The sequence below is a fragment of the Bombina bombina genome, unplaced genomic scaffold (genome assembly GCF_027579735.1).
Source record: "Bombina bombina isolate aBomBom1 unplaced genomic scaffold, aBomBom1.pri scaffold_738, whole genome shotgun sequence".
Lineage (NCBI taxonomy): Eukaryota > Metazoa > Chordata > Amphibia > Anura > Bombinatoridae > Bombina > Bombina bombina.
In genome coordinates, this window is record NW_026511355.1 from 121,183 (window position 1) to 149,045 (window position 27,863).

Genomic DNA, 27,863 nt, shown 5'->3' on the forward strand with positions numbered 1-27,863 from the left:
GCAAAATCTAGTGTTTATTATGTCATCAGGGCAAAATCTAGTGTTTATTATGTCATCAGAGTAAAATCTAGTGTTTATTATGTCATCAGGGCAAAATCTAGTGTTTATTTTGTCATCAGGGTAAAAATCTAGTGTTTATTATGTCATCAGGGCAAAATCTAGTGTTTATTATGTCATCAGGGCAAAATCTAGTGTTTATTATGTCATCAGAGTAAAATCTAGTGTTTATTATGTCATCAGGGCAAAATCTAGTGTTTATTATGTCATCAGGGTAAAAATCTAGTGTTTATTATGTCATCAGGGTAAAATTTAGTGTTTATTATGTCATCAGGGCAAAATCTAGGGCCCCATCCGATATGCAGCGTCGCCCGCAAAAGCCGGCGACGCCGTTTTTGCGCGGGTTTGTTATCCTATATACAGCTGCGCATATAAATGCGGCACGTATATTTCACCCGTCGGACGTAGTTTTTTCCCCCCATAGACTAACATATAAAACCTGCGCAATTTGGTATCCAATATCCAGCGCAAGGCCTTACGTGGCGAAAATGGAGAAAACTTACTCCATTTTCACCTCGCCATAAAATGCATCCGTAGCAGGCCTTGCACTGAGTATGGGAGCACCGTAACTCCCTAAAATGCCTAAAAAAAAAACGAACACCTAACGCATGCGCAATGTCTATCTACCTGTCAACCGCAATCCCCCACCGCAAGAGCTGATTACTTTGGGGCAATGCCCCGCAAAAGGCCCTTTTAAGGGCTATTTGTAATTTAGTTTAGGGTAGGGAAATTTTATTATTTTGGGGGGCTTTTTTATTTTATTAGGGGGCTTAGATTAGGTGTAATTAGATTAAACTTCTTGTAATATTTTTTTATTTTTTGTAATTTAGTGTTTGTTTTTGTAATATAGTTTAGTTTATTTAATTGTATTTTATTTTAGATAATTGTAGTTAATTTATTTAATTAATTTATTGATAGTGTAGTGTTAGGTGTATTTGTAAATTAGGTTAGGATTTATTTTACAGGTAATTTTGTAATTATTTTAACTAGGTAGCTATTAAATAGTTATTAACTATTTAATAGCTATTGTACCTAGCTAAAATAAATACAAAGTTACCTGTAAAATAAATATAAATCCTAAAATAGCTACAATGTAATTATTAATTATATTTTAGCTATTTTAGGGTTTATTTTATAGGTAAGTATTCAGGTTTAAATAGGAATAATTTAGTTAATAATATTAATATTATTTAGATTTATTTAAATAATAATTAATTTAGGGGGTGTTAGGGTTAGACTTAGGTTTAGGGGGTAATATATTTAATGTAGGTGGCGGCGGTGTAGGGTGGTCAGATTAGGGGTTAATATATTTAATGTAGGTGGCGGCGGTGTAGGGTGGTCAGATTAAAGGTTAATATATTTAATGTAGGTGGCGGCGGTGTAGGGGGGTCAGATTAGAGGTTAATATATTAAATGTAGGTGGCGACGGTGTAGGGGGGTCAGATTAGAGGTTAATATATTTAATGTAGGTGGCGGCGGTGTAGGGGGGTCAGATTAGAGGTTAATATATTTTATGTAGGTGGCGGCGGTGTAGGGGGGTCAGATTAGGGGTTAATAAATTTAATTGTAGGTGGCGTCGGGGTCCGGGAGCGGCGGTTTAGGGGTTAATAATTAGGCTTATTGCGTTGTGGGGGGTTGTCGATCTAGGGGTTAATGCATTTATTATTAGGAGTGAGAGGGGGGATTGCTGGATATAGGGGTATATGTGTCGGGCTTATTTTTGGAAGGCGTGTTAGACAGTTACGGGAGATTTAATACTTTAGTTAGTTTTTTTAGGCGGCGGCAGTTTCTAAAGTGCCGTAAGTCACTGGCGACTCCAGAAATTTGTAGTTACGCTCATTTCTGGACATCGCTAGTTTGTCCGACTTACGGCACTTTAGCAACTGCCGGCGGGGTATATGTAATACCCGATGTTCGAGGTGAAACCACGGGCGGCGCGGGTTCCCTCGCTTGCGCCGAAAACTATGCCGTATATCGGATCGCGCCCCTAGTGTTTATTATGTCATCAAGGCAAAATCTAGTGTTGATTATGTCATCAGGGTAAAATCTAGTGTTTATTATGTCATCAGGGCAAAATCTATAGTTTATTATATCATCAGGGTAAAATCTAGTGTTTATTATGTCATCAGGGCAAAATCTAGTGTTTATTATGTCATCAGGGTAAAATCTAGTGTTTATTATGTCATCAGGGTAAAATCTAGTGTTTATTATGTCATCAGGGCAAAATCTAGTGTTTATTATGTCATCAGGGCAAAATCTATGGTTTATTATGTCATCAGGGTAAAATCTAGTGTTTATTATGTCATCATGGCAAAATCTAGTGTTTATTATGTCATCAGAGCAAAATCTAGTGTTTATTATGTCATCAGAGCAAAATCTAGTGTTTATTATGTCATCAGGACAAAATCTAGTGTTTATTATGTTATTTATTATTAGGAGTGAGAGGGGGGATTGCGGATATAGGGGTATATGTGTCGGGCTTATTTTTGGAAGGTGTGTTAGACAGTTACGGGAGATTTAATACTTTAGTTAGTTTTTTTAGGCGGCGGCAGTTTCTAAAGTGCCGTAAGTCACTGGCGACTCCAGAAATTTGTAGTTACGCTCATTTCTGGACATCGCTAGTTTGTCCGACTTACGGCACTTTAGCAACTGCCGGCGGGGTATATGTAGTACCCCGATGTGCGAGGTGAAACCACGGGCGACGCGGGTTCCCTCGCTTGCGCCGAAAACTATGCCGTATATCGGATCGCGCCCCTAGTGTTTATTATGTCATCAAGGCCAAATCTAGTGTTTATTATGTCATCAGGGCAAAATATATGGTTTATTATGTCATCAGGGCAAAATCTAGTGTTTATTATGTCATCAGGGAAAAATATATGGTTTATTATGTCATCAGAGCAAAAATCCTTGTGTTTATTATGTCATCAGGGCAAAATCTATGGTTTATTATGTCATCAGGGTAAAATCTAGTGTTTATTATGTCATCAGGGCAAAATCTAGTGTTTATTATGTCATCAGGGCAAAATCTAGTGTTTATTATGTCATCAGGGCAAAATCTAGTGTTTATTATGTAATCAGGGTAAAATCTAGTGTTTATTATGTCATCAGGGTAAAATCTAGTGTTTATTATGTCATCAGGGTAAAAATCTAGTGTTTATTATGTCATCAGTGCAAAATCTAGTGTTTTTTATGTCATCAGGGTAAAATCTAGTGTTTATTATGTCATCAGGGCAAAGTCTAGTGTTTATTATGTCATCAGGGCAAAGTCTAGTGTTTATTGTGTCATCAGGGCAAAATCTAGTGTTTATTATGTCATCAGGGCAAAATCTAGTGTTTATTATGTAATCAGGGTAAAATCTAGTGTTTATTATGTCATCAGGGTAAAATCTAGTGTTTATTATGTCATCAGGGTAAAATCTAGTGTTTATTATGTCATCAGGGTAAAAATCTAGTGTTTATTATGTCATCAGTGCAAAATCTAGTGTTTTTTATGTCATCAGGGTAAAATCTAGTGTTTATTATGTCATCAGGGCAAAGTCTAGTGTTTATTATGTCATCAGGGCAAAGTCTAGTGTTTATTGTGTCATCAGGGCAAAATCTAGTGTTTATTATGTCATCAGGGCAAAATCTATGGTTTATTATGTCATCAGGGCAAAATCTAGTGTTTATTATGTCATCAGGGCAAAATCTATGGTTTATTATGTCATCAGGGCAAAATCTATGGTTTATTATGTCATCAGGGCAAAATCTAGTGTTTATTATGTCATCAGGGTAAAATCTAGTGTTTATTATGTCATCAGGGCAAAATCTAGTGTTTATTATGTCATCAGGGCAAAATCTAGTGTTTATTATGTCATCAGGGCAAAATCTAGTGTTTATCATGTCATCAGGGCAAAATCTAGTGTTTATTGTGTCATCAGGGTAAAATCTAGTGTTTATTATGTCATCAGGGCAAAATCTAGGATTACCTGCATAGTCATAAAAGGTACTAGGGGGTGGAGGAGCAGGTTGTTTTTTTTTGCGGCATTTAGATTTATTGAAATAATCGGAGATGGAGGGATCAGAATCCTCATTGGTAGAATCTGAGAGTCAGATTCTAAAGGACTGCAAGAGAAGATTGGTTGCTTGAATGCTGCAAGTATACAGATTTAGAGTAGCTTGATGGTAATATAGGCGGTGGCAGCAGGAGAGGTAATATAGGCGTGTCAGCGGGAGAGGCAATATAGGCGGTGGCAGCGGGAGAGGTAATATAGGCAGTGGCAGCGGGAGAGATAATATAGGCGGTGGTAGTGGGAGAGATAATATAGGCGGTGGTAGTGGGAGAGGTAAAATAGGAGGTGGCAGTGGGAGAGGTAATATAGGCGGTGGCAGCGGGACAGGTAATATAGGCGGTGGCAGCGGGAGAGGTAATATAGGCGGTGGGAGAGGTAATATAGGCGGTGGCAGTGGGACAGGTAATATAGGCGGTGGCAGCGGGAGAGGTAATATAGGCAGCGGGGGAGGTAATATAGGCGGTGGCAGCGGGAGAGGTATTATAGGCGGTGGCAGCGGGAGAGGTAATATAGGCGGTGGCAGCAGGAGAGGTAATATAGGCGGTGGCAGTGGGACAGGTAATATAGGCAGTGGCAGTGGGAAAGGTAATATAAGCGGTGGCAGCGGGAGAGGTAATATAGGCGATGGCAGCGGGAGAGGTAATATAGGCAGCGGGACAGGTAATATAGGCGGTGGCAGCGGGACAGGTAATATAGGCGGTGGGAGAGGTAATATTGAGCTCTCTGCTTAGCTAGGAAGGCAGGAGGCGGGAGACTGGAGGAAGTCCCCGCCTACCCTGGTAACAAGCGTCTAGAGAAGAAGTGAAAACGGACAGGAGGAAGACTTTTTTGTTTAATAATAAAATAAAATGGTAGGAAAGCAAGAGAGAGAAAAGAAGGGAGAAAAGGTGCAAAGTGCACAGATAAACTGCATAGAAAAAATAAAAGTTTAACACCTAGATTTAGAGTATTGCGTTAGAAGGGGTGCGTTAGCTACGCGTGTTTTCCCCCCCGCACCTTTTAAACAACGCTGGTATTTAGAGTTCTCTGAAGGGCTGCGTTAGGCTCCAAAAAAGGAGCGTAGAGCATAATTTACCGCCACTGCAACTCTAAATACCAGCGTTGCTTACGGACGCGGCCAGCTTCAAAAACGTGCTCGTGCACGATATCCCCATAGGAAACAATGGGGCAGTTTGAGCTGAAAAAAAACCTAACACCTGCAAAAAAGCAGCGTTCAGCTCCTAACGCAGCCCCATTGTTTCCTATGGGGAAACACTTCCTAAGTCTGCACCTAACACCCTAACATGTACCCCGAGTCTAAACACCCCTAATCTTACACTTATTAACCCCTAATCTCCCGCCCCCGCTATCGCTGACCCCTGCATATTATTATTAACCCCTAATCTGCCGCTCCGTACACCGCCGCAACCTACATTATAGCTATGTAACCCCTAATCTGCCCCCCCCAACGTCGCCGCTACCTAACTACACTTATTAACCCCTAATCTGCCGACCGGACCTCGCCGCCACTATAATAAATGTATTAACCCCTAAACCGCCTCACTCCCGACTCAAAAACCCTATAATAAATAGTATTAACCCCTAATCTGCCTTCCCTAACATCGCCGACACCTAACTTCAAGTATTAACCTCTAATCTGCCGACCGGACCTCACCGCTACTCTAATAAATGTATTAACCCCTAAAGCTAAGTCTAACCCTAACACCCCCCTAAGTTAAATTTAATTTAAATCTAACAAAATAAAATAAATCTTATTAAATAAATTAAAAATAATTAAATTTAAAGCTAAATACTTACCTGTAAAATAAACCCTAATATAGCTACAATATAACGAATAATTATATTGTAGCTATTTTAGGATTAATATTTATTTTACAGGCAACTTTGTATTTATTTTAACTAGGTACAATAGCTATTAAATAGTTAATAACTATTTAATAGCTACCTAGTTAAAATAATTACAAAATTACCTGTAAAATAAATCCTAAACTAAGTTACAATTAAACCTAACACTACACTATAAATAAATTAATTAACTAAACTATCTACAATTATCTACAATTAAATCAACTAAACTAAATTACAAAAAATAAAAAAAGATTACAAGAATTTTAAACTAATTACATCTACTCTAAGCCCCCTAAAAAAATAACAAAGCCCCCCAAAATAAAAAAATGCCCTACCCTATTCTAAAATAAAAAGTAAACAGCTCTTTTGCCTTACCAGCCCTTAAAAGGGCCTTTTGCGGGGCATGCCCCAAAGTCATCAGCTCTTTTGCATTTAAAAAAAACATTCAATACCCCCACCCAACATTACAACCCACCACCCACATACCCCTAATCTAACCCAAACACCCCTTAAAAAACCTAACACTAAGCCCCTGAAGATCTTCCTACCTTATCTTCACCACGCCGGGTATCACCGATCCGTCCAGAAGAGGGTCCAAAGTCTTCATCCTATCCGGCAAGAAGAGGTCCAGAAGAGGGTCCAAAATCTTCATCCTATCCGGCAAGAAGAGGACATCCGGACCGGTAGACATCTTCATCCAGGCGGCGTCTTCTATCTTCATCCATCCGGCGCGGAGCGGGACCATCTTGAAGCAGCCGACGCGGATCCATCCTCTTCTTCCGGCGACTCCCGACGAATGAAGGTTCCTTTAAGTGACGTCATCCAAGATGGCGTCCCTCGAATTCCGATTGGCTGATAGGATTCTATCAGCCAATCAGAATTAAGGTAGGAAAAATCTGATTGGCTGATTGAATCAGCCAATCAGATTCAAGTTCAATCCGATTGGCTGATCCAATCAGCCAATCAGATTGAGCTCACATTCTATTGGCTGTTCCGATCAGCCAATAGAATGCAAGCTCAATCTGTTTGGCTGATCCAATTAGCCAATCGGATTGAACTTGATTGGCGGCGATGTGGGGGGACCTCGGTTTAGGGGTACATAGGTAGTTTATGGGTGTTAGTGTACTTTAGAGCACAGTAGTTAAGAGCTTTATGAACCGGCGTTAGCCCAGAAAGCTCTTAACTACTGACTTTTTTCTGCGGCTGGAGTTTTGTCGTTAGAGTTCTAACGCTCACTTAAGCCAAGACTCTAAATACCGGCATTAGGCAGATCCCATTGAAAAGATAGGATACGCAATTGACGTAAGGGGTCTGCGGTATGGAAAAGTCGCAGCTGGAAAGTGAACGTTAGACCCTTTCCTGACTGACTCTAAATACCAGCGAGCGGCCAAAACCAGCGTTAGGACGGCTAACGCAGAACTCTAAATCTAGGCGTTAGTGAAGAAATATAAATAGAAAAGATTAAACTAGAATATATATATATATATATATATATATATATATATGTGTATATGAGATAAAAGGAAAGAACTAAATGAGTATATGAAGAGAAAATGATGTAACTTATCTTGTAGGTGGGACAGGAGCGGATTGGTCAGTTTATGGCCACTATAGACGCTCTCATTGGTTACTTTCCTCAGGCCTCTGATTGGTAACTTATCTTGTGCTGCTGTCTGTATTGTGAAAAGCGACATAGAGTAGTAAATAAATCACAATAACAGTAAAACCTTTCTAATCCCTTTTGTTCAGTGTTTCTCAACTCCACTCCTTAGGGCAGATTTTCATGATGTCTCAACTAGAGCACGGGTGAGAGCAGGTGAGTAACCATGTTAACTGATCAGCTGATTATTTAATCTGTGCTCTTGTAGAGATATCATGAAAATCTGTCCTGTTAGGGGTACTTGAGAACATACAGCTCCTCTTATACAGAGCATTATGTGCCCTACACCGGTATAGAGCGGGGACAACTAGCACCAACACTGCAGCCTGCGAGTATTCTGATAGGGGAAGGAACGGCTCACAAATACAGGCTGTTCGTGCAGCTCAGTGGATTACCGGAGGTAGTTAAGTTTGATATTCATAGGCAATTAAATTAATATAATTTTTATTTTTAAAATTTCTCAGCATTTAATATGTGTATGTACACTGGAACTGTTCTTATATGAAAAACTACTGTAACGCCCCTTTAACTGTGATTACCTAATCTACTTCACCTTACAACCCACACAAGTACCCACCTGCTGAAAGGTGTCACTCCTCAACATAAGTCACCTCACACTGACCCTCCTGCTGAAAGGCGTCACTCCCTAACATAAGTCACCTCACACTGACCCTCCTGCTGAAAGGCGTCACTCCCTAACATAAGTCACCTCACACTGACCCTCCTGCTGAAAGGCGTCACTCCCTAACATAAGTCACCTCACACTGACCCTCCTGCTGAAAGGTGTCACTCCCTAACATAAGTCACCTCACACTGACCCTCCTGCTGAAAGGTGTCACTCCTCAACATAAGTCACCTCACACTGACCCACCTGCTGAAAGGTGTCACTCCCTAACATAAGTCACCTCACACTGACCCTCCTACTGAAAGGCGTCACTCCCTAACATAAGTCACCTCACACTGACCCTCCTACTGAAAGGCGTCACTCCCTAACATAAGTCACCTCACACTGACCCACCTGCTGAAAGGTGTCACTCCTCAACATAAGACACCTCACACTAAACCACCTGCTGAAAGGTGTCACTCCCTAACACAAGTCACCTCACACTAACCCACCTGCTGAAAGGTGTCACTCCTCAACATAAGTCACCTCACACTGACCCTCCTGCTGAAAGGTGTCACTCCTCAACATAAGTCACCTCACACTGACCCTCCTGCTGAAAGGTGTCACTCCCTAACATGTCACCTCACACTGACCCTCCTGCTGAAAGGCGTCACTCCCCAACATAAGTCACCTCACACTGACCCTCCTGCTGAAAGGTGTCACTCCCTAACATAAGTCCCCTCACACTGACCCTCCTGCTGAAAGGCGTCACTCCCTAACATAAGTCACCTCACACTGACCCTTCTGCTGAAAGACGTCACTCCCTAACATAAGTCACCTCACACTGACCCACCTGCTGAAAGGTGTCACTCCTCAACATAAGACACCTCACACTAAACCACCTGCTGAAAGGTGTCACTCCCTAACATAAGTCACCTCACACTGACCCTCCTACTGAAAGGCGTCACTCCCTAACATAAGTCACCTCACACTGACCCACCTGCTGAAAGGCGTCACTCCCTAACATAAGTCACCTCACACTAACCGTCCTGCTGAAAGACGTCACTCCTCAACATGTCACCTCACACTGACCCACCTGCTGAAAGGTGTCACTCCCTAACATAAGTCACCTCACACTGACCCTCCTACTGAAAGGCGTCACTCCCTAACATAAGTCACCTCACACTGACCCTCCTGCTGAAAGGCGTCACTCCCTAACAGAAGTCACCTCACACTGACCCTCCTGCTGAAAGGCTTCACTCCCTAACATAAGTCACCTCACACTGACCCTCCTGCTGAAAGGCGTCACTCCTCAACATAAGTCACCTCACACTGACCCTCCTGCTGAAAGGTGTCACTCCCTAACATGTCACCTCACACTGACCCTTCTGCTGAAAGGTGTCACTCCCTAACATAAGTCACCTCACACTGACCCTCCTGCTGAAAGGCGTCACTCCCTAACATAAGTCACCTCACACTGATCCTCCTGCTGAAAGGTGTCACTCCCTAACATAAGTCACCTCACACTGACCCTCCTGCTGAAAGGTGTCACTCCCTAACATAAGTCACCTCACACTGACCCTCCTGCTGAAAGGTGTCACTCCCTAACATAAGTCACCTCACACTGACCCTCCTGCTGAAAGGTGTCACTCCCTAACATAAGTCACCTCACACTGACCCTCCTGCTGAAAGGTGTCACTCCCTAACATAAGTCACCTCACACTGACCCTCCTGCTGAAAGACGTCACTCCCTAACATAAGTCACCTCACACTGACCCTCCTGCTGAAAGGCGTCACTCCCTAACATAAGTCACCTCACACTGACCCTCCTGCTGAAAGGCGTCCCTACCCAACTTAAGTCACCTCACACTGACCCTCCTGCTGAAAGGTGTCACTCCCTAACATAAGTCACCTCACACTGACCCTCCTGCTGAAAGGTGTCACTTCCCATCATAAGACACCTCACACTGACCCTCCTGCTGAAAGGTGTCACTCCCTAACATAAGTCACCTCACACTGACCCTCCTGCTGAAAGGTGTCACTCCCTAACATAAGTCACCTCACACTGACCCTCCTGCTGAAAGGTGTCACTCCCTAACATAAGTCACCTCACACTGACCCTCCTACTGAAAGGTGTCACTCCCCAACATAAGTCACCTCACACTGACCCTCCTACTGAAAGGTGTCACTCCCTAACATAAGTCACCTCACACTGACCCTCCTGCTGAAAGGCATCACTCCTCAACATAAGTCACCTCACACTGACCCTCCTGCTGAAAGGCGTCACTCCCTAACATAAGTCACCTCACACTGACCCTCCTGCTGAAAGGCGTCACTCCTCAACATAAGACACCTCACACTGACCCTCCTGCTGAAAGGTGTCACTCCCCAACATAAGTCACCTCACACTGACCCTCCTGCTGAAAGGTGTCACTCCCTAACATAAGTCACCTCACACTGACCCTCCTGCTGAAAGGCGTCACTCCCTAACATAAGTCACCTCACACTGACCCTCCTACTGAAAGGCGTCACTCCCTAACATAAGTCACCTCACACTGACCCTCCTACTGAAAGTTGTCACTCCCCAACATAAGTCACCTCACACTGACCCTCCTACTTAAAGGTGTCACTCCCTAACATAAGTCACCTCACACTGACCCTCCTGCTGAAAGGTGTCACTCCCTAACATAAGTCACCTCACACTGACCCTCCTGCTGAAAGGTGTCACTCCCTAACATAAGTCACCTCACACTAACCCACCTGCTGAAAGGTGTCACTCCTCAACATAAGTCACCTCACACTGACCCTCCTGCTGAAAGGCGTCACTTCCCATCATAAGACACCTCACACTGACCCTCCTGCTGAAAGGTGTCACTCCCTAACATAAGTCACCTCACACTAACCCACCTGCTGAAAGGTGTCACTCCTCAACATAAGACACCTCACACTAACCCACCTGCTAAAAGGTGTCACTCCTCAACATGTCACCTCACACTGACCCTCCTGCTGAAAGGCGTCACTCCTCAACATAAGACACCTCACACTGACCCTCCTGCTGAAAGGCGTCACTCCCCAACATAAGTCACCTCATACTGACCCTCCTGCTGAAAGGCGTCACTCCCTAACATAAGACACCTCACACTAACCCACCTGCTGAAAGGTGTCACTCCCTAACATAAGTCACCTCACACTAACCCACCTGCTGAAAGGTGTCACTCCCTAACATAAGTCACCTCACACTGACCCTCCTGCTGAAAGGTGTCACTCCCTAACATAAGACACCTCACACTGACCCACCTGCTGAAAGGCGTCACTCCCTAACATAAGTCACCTCACACTGACCCACCTGCTGAAAGGTGTCACTCCTCAACATAAGTCACCTCACACTAACCCTCCTGCTGAAAGGCGTCACTCCCTAACATAAGTCACCTCACACTAACCCACCTGCTGAAAGGAGTCACTCCATAACATAAGTCACCTCACACTGACCCTTCTGCTGAAAGGCGTCACTCCCTAACATAAGTCACCTCACACTGACCCTCCTGCTGAAAGGTGTCACTCCCTAACATAAGTCACCTCACACTGACCCTCCTACTGAAAGGCGTCACTCCCTAACATAAGTCACCTCACACTGACCCTCCTGCTGAAAGGCATCACTCCTCAACATAAGTCACCTCACACTGACCCTCCTGCTGAAAGGCGTCACTCCCTAACATAAGTCACCTCACACTGACCCTCCTGCTGAAAGGCGTCACTCCCTAACATAAGTCACCTCACACTGACCCTCCTGCTGAAAGGTGTCACTCCCTAACATAAGTCACCTCACACTGACCCTCCTGCTGAAAGGTGTCACTTCCCATCATAAGACACCTCACACTGACCCTCCTGCTGAAAGGTGTCACTCCCTAACATAAGTCACCTCACACTGACCCTCCTGCTGAAAGGTGTCACTCCCTAACATAAGTCACCTCACACTGACCCTCCTGCTGAAAGGTGTCACTCCCTAACATAAGTCACCTCACACTGACCCTCCTGCTGAAAGGTGTCAATCCCTAACATAAGACACCTCACACTGACCCTCCTGCTGAAAGGCGTCACCCCTCAACATAAGACACCTCACACTGACCCTCCTGCTGAAAGGTGTCACTCCCTAACATAAGACACCTCACACTGACCCTCCTGCTGAAAGGCGTCACTCCTCAACATAAGTCACCTCACACTGACCCTCCTGCTGAAAGGTGTCACTCCCTAACATAAGTCACCTCACACTGACCCTCCTGCTGAAAGGCGTCACTCCCTAACATAAGTCACCTCACACTGACCATCCTACTGAAAGGTGTCACTCCCCAACATAAGTCACCTCACACTGACCCTCCTACTGAAAGGTGTCACTCCCCAACATAAGTCACCTCACACTGACCCTCCTGCTGAAAGGTGTCACTCCCTAACATAAGTCACCTCACACTGACCCTCCTGCTGAAAGGCGTCACTCCCTAACATAAGTCACCTCACAATGACCCTCCTGCTGAAAGGCGTCACTCCTCAACATAAGACACCTCACACTGACCCTCCTGCTGAAAGGTGTCACTCCCCAACATAAGTCACCTCACACTGACCCTCCTGCTGAAAGGTGTCACTCCCTAACATAAGTCACCTCACACTGACCCTCCTGCTGAAAGGCGTCACTCCCTAACATAAGTCACCTCACACTGACCCTCCTACTGAAAGGCGTCACTCCCTAACATAAGTCACCTCACACTGACCATCCTACTGAAAGGTGTCACTCCCCAACATAAGTCACCTCACACTGACCCTCCTACTGAAAGGTGTCACTCCCCAACATAAGTCACCTCACACTGACCCTCCTGCTGAAAGGTGTCACTCCCTAACATAAGTCACCTCACACTGACCCTCCTGCTGAAAGGCGTCACTCCCTAACATAAGTCACCTCACACTGATCCTCCTGCTGAAAGGTGTCACTCCCTAACATAAGTCACCTCACACTGACCCTCCTGCTGAAAGGTGTCACTCCCTAACATAAGTCACCTCACACTGACCCTCCTGCTGAAAGGTGTCACTCCCTAACATAAGTCACCTCACACTGACCCTCCTGCTGAAAGGTGTCACTCCCTAACATAAGTCACCTCACACTGACCCTCCTGCTGAAAGGTGTCACTCCCTAACATAAGTCACCTCACACTGACCCTCCTGCTGAAAGGTGTCACTCCCTAACATAAGTCACCTCACACTGACCCTCCTGCTGAAAGACGTCACTCCCTAACATAAGTCACCTCACACTGACCCTCCTGCTGAAAGGCGTCACTCCCTAACATAAGTCACCTCACACTGACCCTCCTGCTGAAAGGCGTCCCTACCCAACTTAAGTCACCTCACACTGACCCTCCTGCTGAAAGGTGTCACTCCCTAACATAAGTCACCTCACACTGACCCTCCTGCTGAAAGGTGTCACTCCCTAACATAAGTCACCTCACACTGACCCTCCTGCTGAAAGGTGTCACTCCCTAACATAAGTCACCTCACACTGACCCTCCTACTGAAAGGTGTCACTCCCTAACATAAGTCACCTCACACTGACCCTCCTACTGAAAGGTGTCACTCCCCAACATAAGTCACCTCACACTGACCCTCCTGCTGAAAGGCGTCACTCCCTAACATAAGTCACCTCACACTGATCCTCCTGCTGAAAGGTGTCACTCCCTAACATAAGTCACCTCACACTGACCCTCCTGCTGAAAGGTGTCACTCCCTAACATAAGTCACCTCACACTGACCCTCCTGCTGAAAGGTGTCACTCCCTAACATAAGTCACCTCACACTGACCCTCCTGCTGAAAGGTGTCACTCCCTAACATAAGTCACCTCACACTGACCCTCCTGCTGAAAGGCGTCACTCCCTAACATAAGTCACCTCACACTGACCCTCCTGCTGAAAGGCGTCACTCCCCAACATAAGTCACCTCACACTGACCCTCCTGCTGAAAGGTGTCACTCCCTAACATAAGTCACCTCACACTGACCCTCCTGCTGAAAGGCGTCACTCCCTAACATAAGTCACCTCACACTGACCCTCCTGCTGAAAGGTGTCACTCCCTAACATAAGTCACCTCACACTGACCCTCCTGCTGAAAGGCGTCACTCCCTAACATAAGTCACCTCACACTGACCCTCCTACTGAAAGGTGTCACTCCCCAACATAAGTCACCTCACACTGACCCTCCTACTGAAAGGTGTCACTCCCTAACATAAGTCACCTCACACTGACCCTCCTGCTGAAAGGTGTCACTCCCTAACATAAGTCACCTCACACTGACCCTCCTGCTGAAAGACGTCACTCCCTAACATAAGTCACCTCACACTGACCCTCCTGCTGAAAGGCGTCACTCCCTAACATAAGTCACCTCACACTGACCCTCCTGCTGAAAGGCGTCCCTACCCAACTTAAGTCACCTCACACTGACCCTCCTGCTGAAAGGTGTCACTCCCTAACATAAGTCACCTCACACTGACCCTCCTGCTGAAAGGTGTCACTCCCTAACATAAGTCACCTCACACTGACCCTCCTGCTGAAAGGTGTCACTCCCTAACATAAGTCACCTCACACTGACCCTCCTACTGAAAGGTGTCACTCCCCAACATAAGTCACCTCACACTGACCCTCCTGCTGAAAGGTGTCACTCCCCAACATAAGTCACCTCACACTGACCCTCCTACTGAAAGGTGTCACTCCCCAACATAAGTCACCTCACACTGACCCTCCTACTGAAAGGTGTCACTCCCCAACATAAGTCACCTCACACTGACCCTCCTGCTGAAAGGTGTCACTCCCTAACATAAGTCACCTCACACTAACCCACCTGCTGAAAGGTGTCACTCCTCAACATAAGACACCTCACACTAACCCACCTGCTGAAAGGTGTCACTCCTCAACATGTAACCTCACACTGACCCTCCTGCTGAAAAGCGTCACTCCTCAACATAAGACACCTCACACTGACCCTCCTGCTGAAAGGCGTCACTCCCTAACATAAGTCACCTCATACTGACCCTCCTGCTGAAAGGCGTCACTCCCTAACATAAGACACCTCACACTAACCCACCTGCTGAAAGGTGTCACTCCCTAACATAAGTCACCTCACACTAACCCACCTGCTGAAAGGTGTCACTCCCTAACATAAGTCACCTCACACTGACCCTCCTGCTGAAAGGCGTCACTCCTCAACATAAGACACCTCACACTGACCCTCCTGCTGAAAGGCGTCACTCCCTAACATAAGTCACCTCACACTGACCCTCCTGCTGAAAGGTGTCACTCCCTAACATAAGACACCTCACACTGACCCTCCTACTGAAAGGTGTCACTCCCCAACATAAGTCACCTCACACTGACCCTCCTACTGAAAGGTGTCACTCCCCAACATAAGTCACCTCACACTGACCCTCCTGCTGAAAGGTGTCACTCCCTAACATAAGTCACCTCACACTAACCCACCTGCTGAAAGGTGTCACTCCTCAACATAAGACACCTCACACTAACCCACCTGCTGAAAGGTGTCACTCCTCAACATGTCACCTCACACTGACCCTCCTGCTGAAAGGCGTCACTCCTCAACATAAGACACCTCACACTGACCCTCCTGCTGAAAGGTGTCACTCCCTAACATAAGTCACCTCACACTGACCCTCCTGCTGAAAGGCGTCACTCCCTAACATAAGTCACCTCACACTGACCATCCTACTGAAAGGTGTCACTCCCCAACATAAGTCACCTCACACTGACCCTCCTACTGAAAGGTGTCACTCCCCAACATAAGTCACCTCACACTGACCCACCTGCTGAAAGGCGTCACTCCCTAACATAAGTCACCTCACACTGACCCTCCTGCTGAAAGGTGTCACTCCTCAACATAAGTCACCTCACACTAACCCTCCTGCTGAAAGGCGTCACTCCCTAACATAAGTCACCTCACACTAACCCACCTGCTGAAAGGTGTCACTCCCTAACATAAGTCACCTCACACTGACCCTTCTGCTGAAAGGTGTCACTCCCTAACATAAGTCACCTCACACTGACCCTCCTGCTGAAAGGTGTCACTCCCTAACATAAGTCACCTCAAACTGACCCTCCTGCTGAAAGGTGTCACTCCCTAACATAAGTCACCTCACACTGACCCACCTGCTGAAAGGCGTCACTCCCTAACATAAGTCCCCTCACTCTGATCCTCCTGCTGAAAGGCGTCACTCCCTAACATAAGTCACCTCCCACTGACCCTCCTGCTGAAAGGTGTCACTCCCTAACATAAGTCACCTCACACTGACCCTCCTGCTGAAAGGCGTCACTCCCTAACATAAGTCACCTCACACTGACCCTCCTGCTGAAAGGCGTCACTCCCTAACATAAGTCACCTCACACTAACCCACCTGCTGAAAGGTGTCACTCCTCAACATAAGACACCTCACACTAACCCACCTGCTGAAAGGTGTCACTCCTCAACATGTCACCTCACACTGACCCTCCTGCTGAAAGGCGTCACTCCTCAACATAAGACACCTCACACTGACCCTCCTGCTGAAAGGTGTCACTCCCTAACATAAGTCACCTCACACTGACCCTCCTGCTGAAAGGCGTCACTCCCTAACATAAGTCACCTCACACTGACCCTCCTACTGAAAGGCGTCACTCCTCAACATAAGACATCTCACACTGACCCTCCTGCTGAAAGGCGTCACTCCCTAACGTAAGTCACCTCACACTGACCCTCCTACTGAAAGGTGTCACTCCTCAACATAAGTCACCTCACACTGACCCTCCTGCTTAAAGGCGTCACTCCCCAACATAAGTCACCTCACACTGACCCTCCTGCTGAAAGGCGTCACTCCTCAACATAAGTCACCTCACACTGACCCTCCTGCTTAAAGGCGTCACTCCCCAACATAAGTCACCTCACACTGACCCTCCTGCTGAAAGGCGTCACTCCCTAACATAAGTTACCTCAAACTGACCCTCCTGCTGAAAGGTGTCACTTCCTAACATAAGTCACCTCACACTGACCCTCCTGCTGAAAGGTATCACTCCCCAATATAAGTCACCTCACACTGACCCTCCTACTGAAAGGTGTCACTCCCCAACATAAGTCACCTCACACTGACCCTCCTGCTGAAAGGTGTCACTCCCCAACATAAGTCACCTCACACTGACCCTCCTACTGAAAGGTGTCACTCCCCAACATAAGTCACCTCACACTGACCCTCCTGCTGAAAGTTTTCACTCCCCAACATAAGTCACCTCACACTGACCCTCCTACTGAAAGGTGTCACTCCCCAACATAAGTCACCTCACACTGACCCTTCTTCTGAAAGGCGTCACTCCCTAACATAAGTCACCTCCCACTGACCCTCCTGCTGAAAGGTGTCACTCCCTAACATAAGTCACCTCACACTGACCCTCCTGCTGAAAGGCGTCACTCCCTAACATAAGTCACCTCACACTGACCCTCCTACTGAAAGGTGTCACTTCCTAACATAAGTCACCTCACACTGACCCTCCTGCTGAAAGGTGTCACTCCCTAACATAAGTCACCTCACACTGACCCTGCTGCTGAAAGGCGTCACCCCTCAACATAAGACACCTCACACTGACCCTCCTGCTGAAAGACGTCACTCCCTAACATAAGTCACCTCACACTGACCCTCCTGCTGAAAGGCGTCACTCCCCAACATAAGTCACCTCACACTGACCCTCCTGCTGAAAGGTGTCACTCCCTAACATAAGTCACCTCACACTGACCCTCCTGCTGAAAGGTGTCACTCCCTAACATAAGTCACCTCACACTGACCCTCCTGCTGAAAGGCGTCACTCCCTAACATAAGTCACCTCACACTGACCCACCTGCTGAAAGGCGTCACTCCCCAACATCAGTCACCTCACACTGATCCTCCTGCTGAAAGGCGTCACTCCCTAACATAAGTCACCTCACACTGATCCTCCTGCTGAAAGGCGTCACTCCCTAACATAAGACACCTCACGCTGACCCTCCTGCTGTAAGGCGTCACTCCCTAACATAAGTCACCTCACGCTGACCCTCCTGCTGAAAGGCGTCACTCCCTAACATAAGTCACCTCACACTGACCCTCCTGCTGAAAGGCGTCACTCCCTAACATAAGTCACCTCACACTGACCCTCCTGCTGAAAGGCGTCACTCCCTAACATAAGTCACCTCACACTGACCCTCCTGCTGAAAGGCGTCACTCCCCAACATAAGTCACCTCACACTGACCCTCCTGCTGAAAGGTGTCACTCCCTAACATAAGTCACCTCACACTGACCCTCCTGCTGAAAGGTGTCACTCCCTAACATAAGTCACCTCACACTGACCCTCCTGCTGAAAGGCGTCACTCCCTAACATAAGTCACCTCACACTGACCCACCTGCTGAAAGGCGTCACTCCCCAACATCAGTCACCTCACACTGATCCTCCTGCTGAAAGGCGTCACTCCCTAACATAAGTCACCTCACGCTGACCCACCTGCTGAAAGGTGTCACTCCCTAACATAAGTCACCTCACACTGACCCTCCTGCTGAAAGGCGTCACTCCCCAACATCAGTCACCTCACACTGATCCTCCTGCTGAAAGGCGTCACTCCCCAACATAAGTCACCTCACACTGACCCTCCTGCTGAAAGGTGTCACTCCCTAACATAAGTCACCTCACACTGACCCTCCTGCTGAAAGACGTCACTCCCTAACATAAGTCACCTCACACTGACCCTCCTGCTGAAAGGTGTCACTTCCCATCATAAGACACCTCACACTGACCCTCCTGCTGAAAGGTGTCACTCCCTAACATAAGTCACCTCACACTGATCCTCCTGCTGAAAGGCGTCACTCCCTAACATAAGTCACCTCACACTGATCCTCCTGCTGAAAGGTGTCACTCCCTAACAGAAGTCACCTCACACTGACCCTCCTGCTGAAAGGCATCACTCCTCAACATAAGTCACCTCACACTGACCCTCCTGCTGAAAGGTGTCACTCCCTAACAGAAGTCACCTCACACTGACCCTCCTGCTGAAAGGCATCACTCCTCAACATAAGTCACCTCACACTGACCCTCCTACTGAAAGGCGTCACTCCCTAACATAAGTCACCTCACACTGACCCTCCTGCTGAAAGGCGTCACTCCCTAACATAAGTCACCTCACACTGACCCTCCTGCTGAAAGGTGTCACTCCCCAACATAAGTCACCTCACACTGACCCACCTGCTGAAAGGCGTCACTCCCTAACATAAGTCACCTCACACTGACCCTCCTGCTGAAAGGCGTCCCTACCCAACATAAGTCACCTCACACTGACCCTCCTGCTGAAAGGTGTCACTCCCTAACATAAGTCACCTCACACTGACCCTCCTGCTGAAAGGCGTCCCTACCCAACATAAGTCACCTCACACTGACCCTCCTGCTGAAAGGCGTCACTCCCTAACATAAGTCACCTCACACTGACCCTCCTGCTGAAAGGCGTCCCTACCCAACATAAGTCACCTCACACTGACCCTCCTGCTGAAAGGTGTCACTCCCTAACATAAGTCACCTCACACTGACCCTCCTGCTGAAAGGTGTCACTTCCCATCATAAGACACCTCACACTGACCCTCCTGCTGAAAGGTGTCACTCCCTAACATAAGTCACCTCACACTGACCCTCCTGCTGAAAGGTGTCACTCCCTAACATAAGTCACCTCACACTGACCCTCCTGCTGAAAGGTGTCACTCCCTAACATAAGTCACCTCACACTGACCCTCCTGCTGAAAGGTGTCACTACCTAACATAAGTCACCTCACACTGACCCTCCTGCTGAAAGGCGTCACTCCCTAACATAAGTCACCTCACACTGACCATCCTACTGAAAGGTGTCACTCCCCAACATAAGTCACCTTACACTGACCCTCCTGCTGAAAGGTGTCACTCCCCAACATAAGTCACCTCACACTGACCCTCCTGCTGAAAGGTGTCACTCCCTAACATAAGTCACCTCACACTAACCCACCTGCTGAAAGGTGTCACTCCTCAACATAAGACACCTCACACTAACCCACCTGCTGAAAGGTGTCACTCCTCAACATGTCACCTCACACTGACCCTCCTACTGAAAGGTGTCACTCCCCAACATAAGTCACCTCACACTGACCCTCCTACTGAAAGGTGTCACTCCCCAACATAAGTCACCTCACACTGACCCTCCTGCTGAAAGGTGTCACTCCCTAACATAAGTCACCTCACACTAACCCACCTGCTGAAAGGTGTCACTCCTCAACATAAGACACCTCACACTAACCCACCTGCTGAAAGGTGTCACTCCCTAACATAAGTCACCTCACACTAACCCACCTGCTGAAAGGTGTCACTCCCTAACATAAGTCACCTCACACTGACCCTCCTGCTGAAAGGCGTCACTCCTCAACATAAGACACCTCACACTGACCCTCCTGCTGAAAGGCGTCACTCCCTAACATAAGTCACCTCACACTGACCCTCCTGCTGAAAGGCGTCACTCCCTAACATAAGACACCTCACACTGACCCACCTGCTGAAAGGCGTCACTCCCTAACATAAGTCACCTCACACTGACCCTCCTGCTGAAAGGTGTCACTCCTCAACATAAGTCACCTCACACTAACCCTCCTGCTGAAAGGCGTCACTACCTAACATAAGTCACCTCACACTAACCCACCTGCTGAAAGGTGTCACTCCCTAACATAAGTCACCTCACACTGACCCTTCTGCTGAAAGGTGTCACTCCCTAACATAAGTCACCTCACACTGACCCTCCTGCTGAAAGGCGTCACTCCCTAACATAAGTCACCTCACACTGACCCTCCTGCTGAAAGGCGTCACTCCCTAACATAAGTCACCTCACACTGACCCTCCTGCTGAAAGGCGTCACTCCCTAACATAAGTCACCTCACACTGACCCTTCTGCTAAAAGGTGTCACTCCCTAACATGTCACCTCACACTGACCCTCCTGCTGAAAGGTGTCACTCCCCAACATAAGTCACCTCACACTGACCCTCCTGCTGAAAGGTGTCACTCCCCAACATAAGTCACCTAACACTGACCCTTTTGCTGAAAGGTGTCACTCCCTAACATGTCACCTCACACTGACCCTCCTGCTGAAAGGTGTCACTCCCCAACATATGTCACCTCACACTGACCCTCCTGCTGAAAGGTGTCACTCCCTAACATAAGTCACCTCACACTGACCCTCCTGCTGAAAGGTGTCACTCCCTAACGTAAGTCACCTCACACTGACCCTCCTGCTGAAAGGCGTCACTCCCCAACATAAGTCACCTCACACTGACCCTCCTGCTGAAAGGTGTCACTCCCTAACATAAGTCACCTCACACTGACCCTCCTGCTGAAAGGTGTCACTCCCTAACATAAGTCACCTCACACTGACCCTCCTGCTGAAAGGTGTCACTCCTCAACATAAGTCACCTCACACTGACCCTCCTGCTGAAAGGCGTCACTCCCTAACGTAAGTCACCTCACACTGACCCTCCTACTGAAAGGTGTCACTCCCTAACATAAGTCACCTCACACTGACCCTCCTGCTGAAAGGCGTCACTCCCTAACATAAGTCACCTCACACTGACCCTCCTGCTGAAAGGTGTCACTCCCTAACATAAGTCACCTCACACTGACCCTCCTGCTGAAAGGTGTCACTCCCTAACATAAGTCACCTCACACTGATCCTCCTGCTGAAAGGTGTCACTCCCTAACATAAGTCACCTCACACTGACCCTTCTGGTGAAAGGTGTCACTCCCTAACATAAGTCACCTCACACTGACCCTCCTGCTGAAAGGCGTCCCTACCCAACATAAGTCACCTCACACTGACCCTCCTGCTGAAAGGTGTCACTCCCTAACATAAGTAACCTCACACTGACCCTCCTGCTGAAAGGTGTCACTCCCTAACATAAGTCACCTCACACTGACCCTCCTGCTGAAAGGCGTCACTCCCTAACATAAGACACCTCACGCTGACCCACCTGCTGAAAGGTGTCACTCCCTAACATAAGTCACCTCACACTGACCCTCCTGCTGAAAGGCGTCACTCCCCAACATAAGTCACCTCACACTGACCCTCCTGCTGAAAGGTGTCACTCCTCAACATAAGTCACCTCACACTGACCCTCCTGCTGAAAGGTGTCACTCCCTAACATAAGTCACATCACACTGATCCTCCTGCTGAAAGGTGTCACTCCCTAACATAAGACACCTCACACTGACCCTCCTGCTGAAAGGTGTCACTCCCTAACATAAGTCACCTCACACTGACCCTCCTGCTGAAAGGTGTCACTCCCTAACATAAGTCACCTCACACTGACCCTCCTGCTGAAAGGTGTCACTCCCTAACATAAGACACCTCACACTGACCCTCCTGCTGAAAGGTGTCACTCCCTAACATAAGTCACCTCACACTGACCCTCCTACTGAAAGGTGTCACTCCCCAACATAAGTCACCTCACACTGACCCACCTGCTGAAAGGCGTCACTCCCTAACATAAGTCACCTCACACTGACCCTCCTGCTGAAAGGTGTCACTCCCCAACATAAGTCACCTCACACTGACCCTCCTACTGAAAGGTGTCACTCCCCAACATAAGTCACCTCACACTGACCCTCCTGCTGAAAGGTGTCACTCCCTAACATAAGTCACCTCACACTAACCCACCTGCTGAAAGGTGTCACTCCTCAACATAAGACACCTCACACTAACCCACCTGCTGAAAGGTGTCACTCCTCAACATGTCACCTCACACTGACCCTCCTGCTGAAAGGCGTCACTCCTCAACATAAGACACCTCACACTGACCCTCCTGCTGAAAGGCGTCACTCCCTAACATAAGTCACCTCACACTGACCCTCCTGCTGAAAGGCGTCACTCCCTAACATAAGTCACCTCACACTGACCCTCCTGCTGAAAGGTGTCACTCCCTAACATAAGTCACCTCACACTGACCCTCCTGCTGAAAGGTGTCACTCCTCAACATAAGACACCTCACACTGACCCTCCTGCTGAAAGGCGTCACTCCCCAACATAAGTCACCTCATACTGACCCTCCTGCTGAAAGGCGTCACTCCCTAACATAAGACACCTCACACTAACCCACCTGCTGAAAGGTGTCACTCCCTAACATAAGTCACCTCACACTAACCCACCTGCTGAAAGGCGTCACTCCCTAACATAAGTCACCTCACACTGACCCTCCTGCTGAAAGGCGTCACTCCTCAACATAAGTCACCTCACACTGACCCTCCTGCTTAAAGGCGTCACTCCCCAACATAAGTCACCTCACACTGACCCTCCTGCTGAAAGGCGTCACTCCCTAACATAAGTCACCTCAAACTGACCCTCCTGCTGAAAGGTGTCACTTCCTAACATAAGTCACCTCACACTGACCCTCCTGCTGAAAGGTATCACTCCCCAATATAAGTCACCTCACACTGACCCTCCTACTGAAAGGTGTCACTCCCCAACATAAGTCACCTCACACTGACCCTCCTACTGAAAGGTGTCACTCCCCAACATAAGTCACCTCACACTGACCCTCCTGCTGAAAGGTGTCACTCCCCAACATAAGTCACCTCACACTGACCCTCCTACTGAAAGGTGTCACTCCCCAACATAAGTCACCTCACACTGACCCTCCTGCTGAAAGGTTTCACTCCCCAACATAAGTCACCTCACACTGACCCTCCTACTGAAAGGTGTCACTCCCCAACATAAGTCACCTCACACTGACCCTCCTGCTGAAAGGCGTCACTCCCTAACATAAGTCACCTCACACTGACCCTCCTGCTGAAAGGCGTCACTCCCTAACATAAGTCACCTCACACTGACCCTCCTGCTGAAAGGTGTCACTCCCTAACACAAGACACTTCACACTGACCCTCCTGCTGAAAGGTGTCACTCCCTAACACAAGACACCTCACACTGACCCTCCTGCTGAAAGGCGTCACTCCCTAACACAAGACACTTCACACTGACCCTCCTGCTGAAAGGTGTCACTCCCTAACATAAGTCACCTCACACTGACCCTCCTGCTGAAAGGTGTCACTCCCTAACATAAGTCACCTCACACTGACCCTCCTGCTGAAAGGTGTCACTCCCTAACATAAGTCACTTCACACTGACCCTCCTGCTGAAAGGCGTCACTCCCTAACATAAGTCACCTCACACTGACCCTCCTGCTGAAAGGCGTCACTCCCTAACATAAGTCACCTCACACTGACCCTCCTGCTGAAAGGCGTCACTCCCCAACATAAGTCACCTCACACTGACCCTCCTGCTGAAAGGTGTCACTCCCTAACATAAGTCACCTCACACTGACCCTCCTGCTGAAAGACGTCACTCCCTAACATAAGTCACCTCACGCTGACCCTCCTGCTGAAAGGTGTCACTCCCTAACATAAGTCACCTCACGCTGACCCTCCTGCTGAAAGGTGTCACTCCCTAACATAAGTCACCTCACACTGACCCTCCTGCTGAAAGGCGTCACTCCCTAACATAAGACACCTCACGCTGACCCACCTGCTGAAAGGCGTCACTCCCTAACATAAGACACCTCACGCTGACCCTCCTGCTGAAAGGCGTCACTCCCTAACATAAGTCACCTCACACTAACCCACCTGCTGAAAGGTGTCACTTCCTAACATAAGACACCTCACACTGACCCTCCTGCTGAAAGGTGTCACTTCCTAACATAAGTCACCTCACACTGACCCTCCTGCTGAAAGACGTCACTCCCTAACATAAGACACCTCACACTGATCCTCCTGCTGAAAGGTGTCACTCCCTAACAGAAGTCACCTCACACTGACCCTCCTGCTGAAAGGCTTCACTCCTCAACATAAGACATCTCACACTGACCCTCCTGCTGAAAGGCGTCACTCCCTAACATAAGTCACCTCACACTGACCCTCCTGCTGAAAGGCGTCACTCCTCAACATAAGACATCTCACACTGACCCTCCTGCTGAAAGGTGTCACTCCCTAACATAAGTCACCTCACACTGACCCTCCTGCTGAAAGGTGTCACTCCCTAACATAAGTCACCTCACACTGACCCTCCTGCTGAAAGGCGTCACTCCCTAACATAAGTCACCTCACACTGACCCTCCTGCTGAAAGGTGTCACTCCCTAACATAAGTCACCTCACACTGACCCTCCTGCTGAAAGGTGTCACTCCCTAACAGAAGTCACCTCACACTGACCCTCCTGCTGAAAGGCTTCACTCCTCAACATAAGACATCTCACACTGACCCTCCTGCTGAAAGGCGTCACTCCCTAACATAAGTCACCTCACACTGACCCTCCTGCTGAAAGGCGTCACTCCTCAACATAAGACATCTCACACTGACCCTCCTGCTGAAAAGTGTCACTCCCTAACATAAGTCACCTCACACTGACCCTCCTGCTGAAAGGTGTCACTCCCTAACATAAGTCACCTCACACTGACCCTCCTGCTGAAAGGCGTCACTCCCTAACATAAGTCACCTCACACTTACCCTCCTGCTGAAAGGTGTCACTCCCTAACATAAGTCACCTCACACTGACCCTCCTGCTGAAAGGTGTCACTCCCTAACATAAGTCACCTCACACTGACCCTCCTGCTGAAAGGCGTCACTCCCTAACATAAGTCACCTCACACTGACCCTCCTGCTGAAAGGTGTCACTCCCTAACATAAGTCACCTCACACTGACCCTCCTGCTGAAAGGCGTCACTCCCTAACATAAGTCACCTCACACTGACCCTCCTGCTGAATGGCGTCACTCCCTAACATAAGACACCTCACACTGACCCTCCTGCTGAAAGGTGTCACTCCTCAACATAAGTCACCTCACACTGACCCTCCTGCTGAAAGGTGTCACTCCCTAACATAAGTCACCTCACACTGACCCTCCTGCTGAAAGGTGTCACTCCCTAACATAAGTCACCTCACGCTGACCCTCCTGCTGAAAGGTGTCACTCCCTAACATAAGTCACCTCACACTGACCCTCCTGCTGAAAGGCGTCACTCCCTAACATAAGTCACCTCACACTGACCCTCCTGCTGAAAGGCGTCACTCCCTAACATAAGACACCTCACACTGACCCTCCTGCTGAAAGGTGTCACTCCTCAACATAAGTCACCTCACACTGACCCTCCTGCTGAAAGGTGTCACTCCCTAACATAAGTCACCTCACACTGACCCTCCTGCTGAAAGGTGTCACTCCCTAACATAAGTCACCTCACGCTGACCCTCCTGCTGAAAGGTGTCACTCCCTAACATAAGTCACCTCACACTGACCCTCCTGCTGAAAGGCGTCACTCCCTAACATAAGTCACCTCACACTGACCCTCCTGCTGAAAGGTGTCACTCCCTAACATAAGTCACCTCACACTGACCCTCCTGCTGAAAGGTGTCACTCCCTAACATAAGTCACCTCACACTGACCCTCCTGCTGAAAGGCGTCACTCCCTAACATAAGTCACCTCACACTGACCCTCCTGCTGAAAGGTGTCACTCCCTAACATAAGTCACCTCACACTGACCCTCCTGCTGAAAGGTGTCACTCCCTAACATAAGTCACCTCACACTGACCCTCCTGCTGAAAGGTGTCACTCCTCAACATAAGTCACCATACACTGACCCTCCTGCTGAAAGGTGTCACTCCCTAACATAAGTCACCTCACACTGACCCTCCTGCTGAAAGGTGTCACTCCCACCTCACACTGACCCCTTAGAATCTTAAACTGATATCTAAAATATTCAGGAAGTCGTGTTCAGAATAATAAGTGTTAGATATCTGGTTACTGTATTCAGACTATAGCAATACCCTTGCCATGTGTAGTGATGCCCATATGAGACCACCACTTACTTATGCCAAACAAACCATTACTAGGTGCTTCACCTTCCTGTACTATACATGTTTCTCAGCGGTGTGCACAGAATAATCCATCTGTCACTCTTGTCTCTGTCTCCAGGACCTGAAGACTAACCACCCACACCACGTAAAGGGACAGTTCCATGACTGCAGCTACACAGAGTGCTTTGGCCCAGGAGGTCTGATCCTCGAGAAAGGGTCACCTTTAGGGGAGTTTAATTTTGGATCCACAATTGTGCTGATCTTTGAAGCCCCTCGTCACTTCCAGTTCACTGCTGGGAGCCGGATTCACATGGGAGAAGCCCTGGGGACACTATGACAGAAACATATAGAACTGAGTGGAACCTTCCTAGACTTATTGACGTGATACAGCCGAGTGCAGGCACTGTAATGGTTAGCACACTATTACCGTTATGGGTTCTTCATTATTTCAAATACCTCCTTATTGTGCTTTTTAATAAAGAAGTTCATAAAAACATGTTTTTTCATTTTATATAACGGAATTTATTTTCCTATATCTAACCAAATTCTACTGATTTTATATGTTCTAGAATGTAATAGATTGTGTAGTTTCTGTCGTCCATCACTTGTGACCACTTTGTTTAGTTCCTCGTGAATTATATTTAAACATAAAATAGTTTCTCTTTTCCGGACACTTTGGGGTAGATTTATTAATGTTCAGGCGGACATGATC

At 47.7% G+C, this 27,863-nt stretch overlaps 1 protein-coding gene across 1 annotated transcript in view; it reads left to right on the forward strand.

The window, feature by feature from the left end:
* LOC128643708 (phosphatidylserine decarboxylase proenzyme, mitochondrial) overlaps positions 1-27,645 on the forward strand; it is a 139,173-nt gene extending 111,528 nt beyond the window's left edge. The window contains exon 7 of the mRNA XM_053696539.1: positions 27,270-27,645. Within this exon, the coding sequence (XP_053552514.1) occupies positions 27,270-27,488 (219 nt within the window). The 3' untranslated portion in view covers positions 27,489-27,645. The remainder of the gene's footprint in view (positions 1-27,269) is intronic.
* Positions 27,646-27,863: the final 218 nt, after the last annotated feature.